This window comes from Xyrauchen texanus, chromosome 12 (assembly GCF_025860055.1).
Source record: "Xyrauchen texanus isolate HMW12.3.18 chromosome 12, RBS_HiC_50CHRs, whole genome shotgun sequence".
NCBI classification, from domain to species: domain Eukaryota; kingdom Metazoa; phylum Chordata; class Actinopteri; order Cypriniformes; family Catostomidae; genus Xyrauchen; species Xyrauchen texanus.
Genome location: NC_068287.1, coordinates 17,244,290 through 17,256,800, shown reverse-complemented (window position 1 = coordinate 17,256,800; position 12,511 = coordinate 17,244,290). Strand labels below are relative to the sequence as shown.

General features: G+C 38.4%; 1 protein-coding gene across 1 annotated transcript in view; it reads left to right on the top strand.

Moving 5' to 3' along the window:
• LOC127652805 (UNC93-like protein MFSD11) overlaps positions 1–12,132 on the top strand; it is a 28,514-nt gene extending 16,382 nt beyond the window's left edge. The window contains exons 12-14 of the mRNA XM_052139199.1: positions 3,768–3,942; positions 9,605–9,740; positions 10,301–12,132. Coding sequence (XP_051995159.1) covers positions 3,768–3,942; positions 9,605–9,740; positions 10,301–10,453 — 464 coding nt within the window. The 3' untranslated portion in view covers positions 10,454–12,132. The remainder of the gene's footprint in view (positions 1–3,767; positions 3,943–9,604; positions 9,741–10,300) is intronic.
• Positions 12,133–12,511: the final 379 nt, after the last annotated feature.

Below are 12,511 nucleotides of genomic sequence, written 5' to 3'. Positions count from 1 at the left end.
GAGGAACCACAATTTGGATCATAGGATCAAGTGAAAAGTCAGAGTTCATAGGTTGTTGTTTATAAAGCAATCCATCTTGGAAACACAAAGTCTTGTCTCCCACTTCTCGAGCTGAAGAGAACAATTCTTGAAGAGTATCATCTGCCTGCTGCACTTTAATAAGGTCTTCTAGAGTCACACTATAAAGTGGAGATAAAGAACATTTGTTAACATGGTCATCACAAATAAATGGACTTTCAGACACGGAATTAGACTTATCCATCTTATGATCATCAACAGACTGTAACTCATGTACAGGGATCACATCTTCAACTTCAGTAGACACAGTACTAGGTTCTGGCTAAGAGTAATTTGCAGAAGCAATAAAAGTATCACAAAGAACACTTTCAGTTTCATCTGGCATACTTTTCTTAGCCATCGCTTGAGTTATTGCACATTCAGGAAATAAATTAGGACAGTCAGAAGACCCATCCAATTTCTCTACAGCAGAAACTACTATAGGTGGAACACCACCGTCTTGACTTTTTCCAGACATTTCCCCCAGCTAAGTATGAAAGTGACACCAGGGACAGGAAGCATAACACGAACTCCAACTACCACATCACCTAAAACAAGTTTGGAATTAAGTTGAATGCGGTGTAGAGGAACTTCAATCAACCCCATCTCAAGCCCTCTGACCAGCACACATGTTCCCGTGGCAGTGTGTTCAGACAAGGGCAAAAGTCCTTCCAACAAAAAGGATTGCCCCGCAATCTCAAAGAATACGTACAGGCAGTCTCCTCAGAATTAGGCAAAGACACAGTCCCTTCAGGGAGAAATGGTGAATAATCAGCTCTATTTTTAACACTCTCATCTCAGTGATATCCACCTGTTCAATCTGCTAACTAAATTGAGCAGGAGTATGATTCATACTTGATGTAGAAATTAAACCAACAGGTTTAACAACTTTCTCTTTCTTTTTGAGAACAATACAGTCTGCAATTTTATGTCCTGGCTTTCTACAATAAAAGCAAACCATCTCACATTTTGTGCGTGTAACTGAGGTATTGTCAGCAGAATATGGTTGTACATTCTGGCATACAACCATCTTTTTTATCTTTAACAGACACTCAATGTAGACCTAATCAGATCATTTGAGTGACTAACAAAAACTTGATGAGTAAGAACATATTCATCTGCCATAGGAGCAGCTTCTGACAATTTACTTACTTTATGCTCATAGCAATGGTTCTTGGAACACAGTTTTTAAACTCTTCCAAAAGAATCAGCTCTCTAAGCTGTTCCTTAGTGGTTTCTTTACTGAGGTACACCAGTGGTCAAACAGGTTTGTTCTATAGTCAGCGCTGAATACACCTCCTGTGCTCTCCCTACTAAAACACATTGTAACAGTAAGGTCCAAAACTCTTTAGGCCATGTCAAAGACTCTGCAACGTGCTCAAAATGTTGGAAATACTTCTCTTCTTCCTTCTCTAAAAACGCCAGCACTAGTCTAATGTTTTTATAAACATCAAAAACAGGTGCAGCGAGCACTGGTTCAACAGATGGCACGTGAAGTGGAATTTCAACTGTTTGTGCATTCAGCTCTAACACAAGTTTCCTCAGCTGAAACTCTATTTCCTCCCTTTCTTTTTCAAACTGTAACTCCAGTTTACGTAACTCTAATTTCTGTTGTAACTCTTTCTATTTCAGTGCACAAGCTTCATGCTCAGCAGAAGTTTATCTGCATCAACACATAACTGTTTCTCTTGCAAAGACATCTCACTAAACTTTACATTCCTGTCAGTATCATAAAGAGAAGAGACTAAAGTCTCTTCAGAATGAATAACTTGAACTCTTACCTCTAAAACACCCTGCTCGAAAAGTGCGCTTTTCACAGTTTTCATCAGAGTAATGATCAGCTTCTTATCATTACTTGTTACCTCCACATCAAAGCGCTCGGGAATCTGCAACAGCTCAAGACTTACCACAAGTCATTCTTCAAATTATCTATATATTCGACAGGCATCACAAACAACACAGATACGGAAAATCAACAAAGTGTCACCTTTGAAAATCTTTTCAAGATTTTCAAGACTGAAAATTTTCAAGATTTTCAGTCTTGAAAATGAGAGACTCCAGTTCCTAACTATAAACATAACTAAATAAACTTACCTAATCTTCAAAAGTTTTACGGGACTCTGGGCGGCATTAAACGCTGAACTCGAAGACAATTGGCATTTCAAAAGCCGAAGCATACCCCTGACAGAGATTTAAAACCTCCATCCAGAATAATTTTAAAAAATAAGAAAGGCAAAATAACAAACAAAAATAACAAACAGTGCCTCGATGGAAGGATTTTAAATCCAGCTGAGGACACTCTAACTACCTGAAGTCTACTAATTTACACAGTTGAACATACTGAAAACATTATGCACTTACCTACACATGTAGCAATCCAGGACGAGCCCCAAATTTTATGTCACGACCATCTTGTTTCAAGCCGTAACATACAAGTGGGATCAGACAACAAAGTCTAATCAATACAAATGTTTTTTATTTTAATTTAAAAAATAAAATAGAATCCAATAGAATCAGGAGGAGACTCAGGGTTGTCACACCTGCACCCCCAAGTCTTCTGTTTACTGTTGTACATGAAACTGGTGTTGAGAGGGTAGAATTCAATGAAGCTGTCTACTAGAGATTCCGATGTACTTATCCTCTTATTTAGTTGTACATCTGGTCTTCCGCATCTCTTTCTGTCCTTGTTAGATCCAGTTGTCCTTTGTCTTTGAAGACTGTAGTGTACACCTTTGCATAACATCTTCTGTTTTTTGGGCAATTTCAGACATCGTATAGCTTTCATTCCTCAAAACAATGATTGACTGACGAGTTCCTAGAGAAAGCTGTTTCTTTTTTGCCATTATTGACCTAATATTGACCTTAAGTCTATTGCATACTGTGGCAACTCAAAAACAAACACAAAGACAATGTTAAGCTTCATTTAATGAACCAAATAGCTTTCAGCAGTGTTTGATATAATGGCAAGTGATTTTCTAGTACCAAATTAGCACTTTAGCATGATTACTCAAGGATAAGGTGTTGGAGTGATGGCTGCTGGAAATGGGGCCTGTCAAGATTGTGCTGTTTTTTACATCAATAATCTCCTGACTATACTTTGTTATCAGTTGAATGCCACTTTGGTGAATTAAAGTACCAATTTCCTTCCGAAACAGCAAAATCTGTACATTATTCAAATCTTTTGGATGCCAATGTAAGTATAGATAGATAGATAGTTTAACCAATTTTGATTTTTTTTACTATAGCATTTTTATATTTTCTGAAAGTTTTTACTGTGTATTTTGATTATACAATCTATTTCACTTTATTGTATTATTTAATTGTCATTAATGCTTTGCATTATGGACTTCGAAATCCAGGGCTGGACTGGGAAGAGAAATTGGCCAGGGATTTTACAAAGCTACTGGACTAACTGACAGTGTTCGCTGACCTTATCTGCATATCGCGGTGCCGTTTTGTGGTCCATTCTGCATAACGCTGCTGCTCGTTTTAGCTTAAAGCAGCCGATTCGGCCCGTTTTGCAGCAACCCACTGGCCCGCTCGGTTCTCCCGATTGGCAGTCCACCCCTGATCGGCCCCAAAGTGCGTCATCCCACCGGGAAAATGCCCGGTATGCCAGATTACCAGTCCAGCCCTGTCGAAATCCAAGATGAACTAATACTTTTATAAGACAGAATGAGGCTTAACTAGACCTTGGGATTTGCCTGCAGGGGGAGGATTGTTTGGCCTTGTATTGAAGAATAACCGTTTCAGGCGCACATCAGTGGTCTTCTTAGGGATGGTTGTACACTTTGTGGCCTTCTACCTGATATTCCTCAACATACCAGATGATGCTCCCGTGGTTCTCAAAACAAGCTCGCAACATAAGCCATATATGGCACCAAGGTATTGTAACACAATAAAACACTGTAAAATATGTGAATATTGGAATCAGTGTCCCTTTTTTCATGCTCAGCTAAATTTTGTTTTTTTTCTTTCCCGTGTTGACAATTTCTATTAAAAATAAGGATACAGTAATGTATCGGCCACCAATATTTATCGGCTAATTAATTACCAAATTAAAACCATCAGCAATTTGATTTAAGCATGAAAATAACGATATGAAAACTGAAAACTATAATGAATTATTATATAAACTCTTTGAATTAAAATGCACAATCCAGAAATACTGATCCAGAATGTAGAAGGGATGGCACTACAAAGAACATGTAATATTTAATTTGTATTCTTTTTCATTCTCGCATTAATGAGGAAAGACATCTCAGTTATGTACGTAACCTTGGTTCCCTGAGACGAAGGGAATGAGACATTGTGTAGCAACGCATATGGGGAATACCTTCTTATATGACATAGTTGAAACCTCTCTACAATAACCTCTCTACGACTTAGTACACTCGACTGCGTAGCAACACATATGGGGAACAGAATCCCATCACAACGCACTACACAACATAACTTCCCAGAGAGGAAACATAATGCTGCAGTGGCTACCGACATGAGTATGCCACATTGAGTGATCCTTGTGTTGGCCAGGAGAGGAGCACTCATAACAATCTATGAACTATAGTCATGTAGTATGAATTAACTCCTTCTGAACCCAGTTGGGAAGGGAGTTTAATTATAATGAAAGTGCTTGTGGCTTTATGGTAATTGATAACAGCCTGCATGCAGGCGGTTGTGTAAATGATGGGGACCCCGTACTTAAAGGGTGGGGCATAAGTATATATATTTAGCCAATGAATAGCAAGTGCTCTAAACAGAGAGGACTTGTGATGAAAGAGATGTAAAGTCTAGGATGTAAAACCTTGTGAATGTGTTTTGAGAGGACCATCCTGCTGCAAAACATATGTCTTTTATGGACACACCATTGGTGGCCATGCCTCTAGTTGAGTGTGCTTTAACACCAATTGGACAAGTCTTACAATGCTACTCATATGCTAGGGCAATTGCATCGACAATACAGTGAGATAGCCTTTGCTTGGAGATGGACTTCCCTTTTGTGCGTCCTCCATAGAATATAAAGAGCTGATCAGACAGTCTGAACTGGCAAGTACACTCAATGTATGCATGTAGTACCCGCACAGGGCATACAAATGCAATGATTGTTCCCCTTCTGAATTAAATGGAGATGGGAAGAAGGCCTGAAGGTGAACCACCTGCACTTTGAAGGGCGTGATTAGTATCTTAGGCACATAGCCTTTCCTGCGTTTGACAGTGGCTCTTGAAAAACCGGAGCCAAACTCCAGACATTATTTTTCGAATTATAGTGCATGCAGGTCACCTACCCGTTTTACTGAGGCCAGAGCCGGAAGTAGTACTGTCTTTAAAGAGAGCATGCACAAATCAACAGAGTCCAAAGGCTCAAAGGGTGACCCTGCGAGAGCTTTTAAGACTAAAGTTAAGTCCCAAGTTGGTACTGTAGCTGGCCGAAATGGGTTGAATCGTCTTGCTTCCTTAAGGAACTTTATGGTTAAATCATGCTTACCTATGGAGGGAAATATTAGAATTTCATATTTGGGGCAGTTTACTGGGTCTTTCCCATGTAAGAGACACCAGTCTTTGAACACATACCATTTTAGCACGTAGAGGCATCTTTTGGATGGTGCTCTGGCCCCTCTTCTCCCAGTTCACATTGAGGCCCAAGCTGTTTAGATGCTGAATCAGTTAGTTTCTGTGCTGGCATAACAAGGCCTCTGATTGCACCAGTAACAGCCATTCAAGATGCGTATGCAAACTTATTTACAGAGCCACCAAAGAGGCTGGCTGGAGACTTTTTCCATATCACTAATTCTGTGAGGGTCAGCCATATATGTTGATCCAGAACTGCCAGGTTGCCCATGCACTTGCCAATGACCTGCGCAGTGACTTTCGTGGTATGCAGTGCTAAGTCTTAAGCGTTGCAGAGCTTTTTGAATATCTCTGGATTGAAGCTGTGCTCGTCCATTTGCCTGAGGAGCTTGGCTTAAAATACCTGGAGCACCACCATTGCGTGGAGTGCTGATCCAGCCTGTCCTGCTGCTGAATAAATGTTTCCCACCTGTGCGGACATTTGTCGACATGGTTTGGAAGGATGTATGGGGCGTGATTTCCACGCCCTGTTACTTGCTGTGCAGAGGTGTACTGCTACCGTCTCCTCCACAGAGAGTTATTGGGCATAACCGTTTTCTTCCCTGTGATCAACATTAAAGAGGCGCGTGCCAGATCGAGGCGAGACTGTTCAGGTTCCTCTGGGGGAGACCACTCAAGGTGAAGCTCTTCGACCGCCCTTGTAAGGACGTGGTGCATCTCCCTGTCAGTGTCACGTGCACGTTCCTCTCCCTCGCTGGGGGGAGGGGTGGCAGCATCATCCACCATCCTAACCACTCCCCTGATGCAGCAAGAGACATGACATCGTCATTATTATCCCCATCGTCAGAACCGCTGAACGAGACAAGGCTGCTATTTCAGAAGGTCAGAGCTCATCTCGCACATAGCGCATCAGAAGACGTGCTTCATAGAGATTGAGGGCTCACAGGGCGTGTGCCACCACAATGACCACCTCAAAGTAATCCTGCTCGATCTTGCGGTCCCGCCGTGCCTCCTTGTGTAAATACTTGGGTATCACAAAAGTGGCGGCTGGCAGGGCATGTGAGGCTGAATGATCCCTCAGAATGAGAGTTATTCGATAGCGAAGCATCTTGAGACTCATGCCCTCACATTGAGGGCAGTCTGACTCCATGAGAGATTTCTCTGCGTGGGCACAGCCCAGACAAAAACAAAGCTCTCCCAGATTTGTCTCTCCCACATGGAACACTTACAGAACAACATTTTAAAAAGACGCAAACATGTAAGCGACTCATTTAGATTTGATATACTTATATTTATATCACACAATATACAATTGCTTTGTAAGAATACAATAACCCTGCTGAAGCGATGCGGGGAATCAGGATGCTGATGCCCATTCACCAGTGAAGCGTCAATTGGCGAGGCGGTTTTGATGTTTTCCGGAGCACCGCAGGGGAGTGGAAAGTCTTCGCATGAAGATTTCGCCCGCTGACTCGTGTATATTGATGGAAAAGTTAGAGGGCTTCTGGACAAGAGATGATTGCTGTCTTGAAAAATCGTGTACGAGCAAGGAGGCCTACAAACCTGACTCAGTTACATATGTTCTGTCTGGAGGAATGGGCCAAAATTCCAGCAACTTATTGTGAGAAACTTATGGAAGGCTAACCAAAACATTTGACCCAAGTTAGACAATTTAAAGGCAATGCTACCAAATACTAACAAAGTCTATGTTCTTCTGACCCACTGGGAATGTGATGAAAGAAATAAAAGTTGAAATAAATCATTCTCTATACTATTATTCTGACATTTAACATCCTTAAAATAAAGTAGTGATCCTAACTGACCTGACAGGTAATGTTTTCTACGATTAAATGTCAGGATTTGTAAAAAACTTAGTTTAAATGTTTTTGACTAAGATGTATGTGAACTTCTGACTTCAACTGTATTTATCTTTCATGAACTATGTTTCCATCCAAAAGTTTTTTTGTTACAAAAATTATAGCGGAACAAAACGTTTACTGATATAGCTGATGGAAACGCAAATTATCGCTAAAATTTCACGTGTCGACACAATATTTTTCCATTTAATTCTAGCACATAAACTCGATACTTCAAGTGTTGCGAAACACTGGTTTGGAAACACTTATTGTCAAGAAAATTGGCATTAATGCAAAAATATAATGTCACATGCCACTATAACACATAATTGTGTTAATCATTACAAGTTATACGTCCTTGATAGCCAATTTAGTCACGTGAAGCATTACTCACATATTACTATTATGGATTGGTCTTAACAGCATACCTACACAGATCCGATGCTGCAAACAAATTTGCGTCATGACACTTTCAGGATGTAATATCTCGTATCATGCGCCTGTCATCTACAAGGAGAACAATTGAATATTCACTCTTTGCGATTAATTTAATCATGGCAGACATCCGTTTATTTACTAAAGTTACTTTTCCAAACCATTTAAAATAATAAACAGCAGTCATGGAATTAGCCCACAACACATAACACATATCATTTCTGTGGACAAAAATGTTTTAAATTAAAAATAAATACACAATACTAGGAGAAAAGCATCAGTGTGCTTTTTTGGAACACTAACATATAGCAAAATTGTATAGTTATTGTTTAGCTTACTTTTTAAAAAATGCCGACAACATTTCCTGTATTAAATTAAATAAATTACTAAACAAATAAAGCATTGAGTAAAAAAAAAAGAAATTTACCAAATGATAAAATTATATTGTTAGGCCTATATACTTTTCTTTACACAAACTTAAATTAGCCTTACCCAGTTCTGTAGATGGAAAAAAGTCAGCTGAATGACATTCTCAGAATGTTCTACACTTCTTTCAAGACTATAAGCTATCAGAACTATTTGTCCAATGCTGAGTTCACTTTCAGAAAACTAGCTTTTAAAAAAGTTACAAATTTTAAATATTTTAGATCTAACCCTTTTTACCTTGGATTGCATTTGCTGAGCTTCTTCAGAAAATGTAAATTGCATAATGACACTAAAATTAGTTTTAGATGACAATCAAGTTTATTTGGTCATTAAAAGTTGCTGGACAAATATGTGGACCATAATGCAGTTTAGATGCTTTAGATGATTGTTCAAAATGGCCTATTGAATACCAGAAATGTACACTATATAAACCCTGATATTACACCGCATCAGTTTTTTTTTAATAGCTCTGCACACCGCATATACGCATCGATTGATGGTTCTTATACTTAGACCCAAAGTTTCCCTCACTACTTGGTGCAGGTTGCCAACTTGAACAGGGCTGTGATGATTCACTTTCGGGTCAGAACTGGTGACAACCTGCAATTTGCGCAACATCAGGACCAATATTACAGTTCTATCAGAAGGGCAACTGCTCCCTTTTGATTGCAATTCCTCGTCTTCTGATTGCATTTATTTGTGAAAGTAAAATTACAGTTAACTGGCTAATTTCAATGAATCTGGGGGGGATTAAGGGCAGATTTCTTTTGCAACAAGCCAAAACTTATGCATGGTTAAGCATGACGTCATCACATACATCATTTTTATCAATAACAAGCCATTTGAATGGGAACTTCGTATATAGAAGAATAGAATAGAAGCCTTTATTTTGGTCACACATTATACATACATTTTTGCATATATACAGTGAAATTTATTTGTCTTCACATATCCCAGCTAAGCTGGGGTCAGAGTGCAGGGTCAGCCATGATACGGCGCCCCTGGGGCAGATAGGGTCAAGGGCCCAACAGTGGCATCTTGGCAGTGCTGGGGCTTAAACCCCCGACCTTCTGGTCAGTAACCCAGAGCCTCAACCGCTGCCCCCCTTTTTACATTTATTTTTTTATATTTAGTATATAGTTGGCCTCAAAGCTAACAGACATGGACTAAATGCCTCTATGCTCTACATTTGATTTAATACGTTTTTTATTCATTGTTGCATTGTAGGACTGCTAAACAATCTGTGTTGTTTACTCTTGTAGTGTGTCCATTGCCCTGCTGTGCAGCTTCTTGCTCGGTCTCGGGGACAGCTGTTTCAACACTCAACTTTACAGCATCCTGGGACGTGTGTATGTTGAACGTAGTGCACCAGCCTTTGCTATATTCAAATTCGTACAGGTACAGTCTGCATTCATTCAAATTGTTGTTGACCAAGATTCCTTTTCCCTCACATGACTCTCATTTCAAAACAAACCACCTTTTTTTTCCAAAAAAGCAAGCATAGACCAGTTTATTTGCATAGTTCATAAGTGGTTTCTTAAACTGGAATTCCACAGGACTCTGGAAAAAATATTTCAAAATAAAATATAAAATTTTTCAGTTTTAGTGTAGCATCTTATCATTGGAATCTAACGCAAAGCCAACATTCTTACAATGGCAAGTGAAAGTGAATAGTAAAAATAGCCTAGTTGTGTGTTAGTTGGTACTTTTTACAGACATACTTTGGATATGGTCTGAGAAATTTGAGAACCCCTGGTTTAAGTCAATCAAATATAATTCTTTTGAGAATAAGGATGAAATATTGAACATCATTTTAAAATGACTTATCACATAACTTTTGCATTTTAAAATATTTACAACATAATGTAGGTTACTACCTGTTCCAGTGCTCATGAAATAAGGTGCAGTGTAGAATGTGATTTTGTTACAATATCAATAACACACTCCTCTCATCTCAGTCCATTTTTGCAGCAGTGGCGTTCTTCTACAGCGGTTATGTGCTTCTGACCTGGCAGCTCCTCATTATGGTCATCCTGGGCTTCACAGGAACGCTGTGCTTTTTCATAGTGGAGAGGTTGCAGAATGTGTCAGCTGATACACAGGAGTATTAGGCCCTTTCATTGTGCCATTGCTCAGAATAAATAAGCAGTCGTACCACTTGCACTATTTGATTGTTGGAATGAAGATGAACCGCTTAGCATAAAACACTACTCATGATTTTGTGAGAAGGTGACTGTTTTTTTTTTTCTTTTTGGACCTTAAAGGGACAGTTCACCCTGAAATGAAAATTCTGTTATCATTTACTCACCTTGATCCAAACCTGTGATTTCTTTTTTTTTTTTTTGTCTTATCTGTGGGAAACAAGAGGAGATGGAAAAATGTCCATGTTTTTTGGAAAAAGATGCAATGAAAGTGAATGTAACTGAGTCAAAGATGCTGTCTAACATCTCATTTTGTGTTCCTTGGAAGAAAAGAAGTCATATGGCTTTTCCCACCAACATGTAGGTGACGTTTTATTTTTGGGTGAACAATCCCTTTAAAGTTTAGATTTACCTAAAACAAACAATTTCCAATGTTTACTTGGATGGAACAAGAACACTTTGTGCACAATATTTGATATTTATTTGATGGAATTGTATTGGGAATTATTGAAATCATGCCTTAAAAATATATTACATTTACTGTAGGCCTAAGTTAAGTTTCATATTTGTAAAATAATGTTAGCACAAAAGTCTGGTGACATCGCCTCGTCACAATCTCTTCTGTAATTAACTTCTCAACGGCAATGAAAAAAAGTTATTTAAGTGCCTACACAAAGAGGAGTGGTTAGTCTTCTCTGAAAGCATTTCTCTCAGGGTTGTGCTGTATGATTAGGCAATTTTTATATGATCTGTAATCAAAATGGCTATTGAGAGAAAAAAAAAAAAAAATTCAAACATGATTTTTACACTGTATATACACTATATACACTAATATGTTTCCCATTGTGAAATGTTTAGCCTTTTAAACATTGACTGTGTTTTTAGTTTTGTTTTTTTAACCATACCAGATAAGCTGCTTTCTGTAAGTGAAAGTATTCATATAGTGTCCTAAAGGCAAATATGTTCTCATTGTGCCTGATGACTCAACACAAGTGAAGCAGACAAATAGAAAGTTTTTAAACAAGAATCTCACTGTTATCATAAAGGTACTCTTCAACACATATTTTGTATTCTATTTTAATCGCATTTTGTAGTGGAATCCAATACGTATTTCTCTTTACATTGCATCAAATGTGCTGAGCACTAATCATACCTTGTTATACATGCTGCAGAGTACTATACAATACAGAATTATAATACAGCTGTTGTGCTTTTAAACAATTGTAAATGCTAACTGTCAGTTCTACAGCATTGTGCAACTGTCTGTTCTGATCATATTATGGTATCTTTGTTTGTATCAAGTAATAATGCATACGTTGACTTCATGGTTAATTATATTTAGGTGTCTAGTTTTAGGTTATATTTCATTTGTTCTCAATGTGTCAAAGCTTTCAAAAGTTGGTTGTGTACACCTTTGGATTTTTAGAATTTAAATCCATGACATTACATTTTCTTTTCACATGCATACTCATCTACTTGATCCACTTGTCTGTCAAACACTAGCCAACTGAAAACGTTTATTTCACTACATTGCAGCTATGCAATAATTTATAAGTGTCATATTGTAATACTTGTAATTATCCTTCTGCCAGAATTTGTTAATTGACAATAAAGATGTAATATGAAACATTTTAATGCATTTCAATAAAGATAACAAATTTGTATTTGTTAAAGCTTTTTTGTATTTACATGCACATATTCAGCCAGAAAAGGACACAGAAGGCCTGAGGCAGGTTAGCCAGTTCACCCATCACCAAACTCCCATCCAAGACGATCCTCACTATGGATGGGTTTAGCTGAGGACTTTCTTGATCAAGAGTATTCCCAGTGGAATCTGACTTTAAGAGTCCTTGTCCAAAAAGAGAAAGAAAGAGATTGACAAGGATTGTCCACCAATAATTTACCTCCGACTGTATAATGAAAAGCACCACACAATATCAACTGCCATATTTGGATCTGTACATTACAAGTACTGACTGCAAAACTGCACCAAATATGGTTTTGTAGACTAGAGCCTGACTATGATGA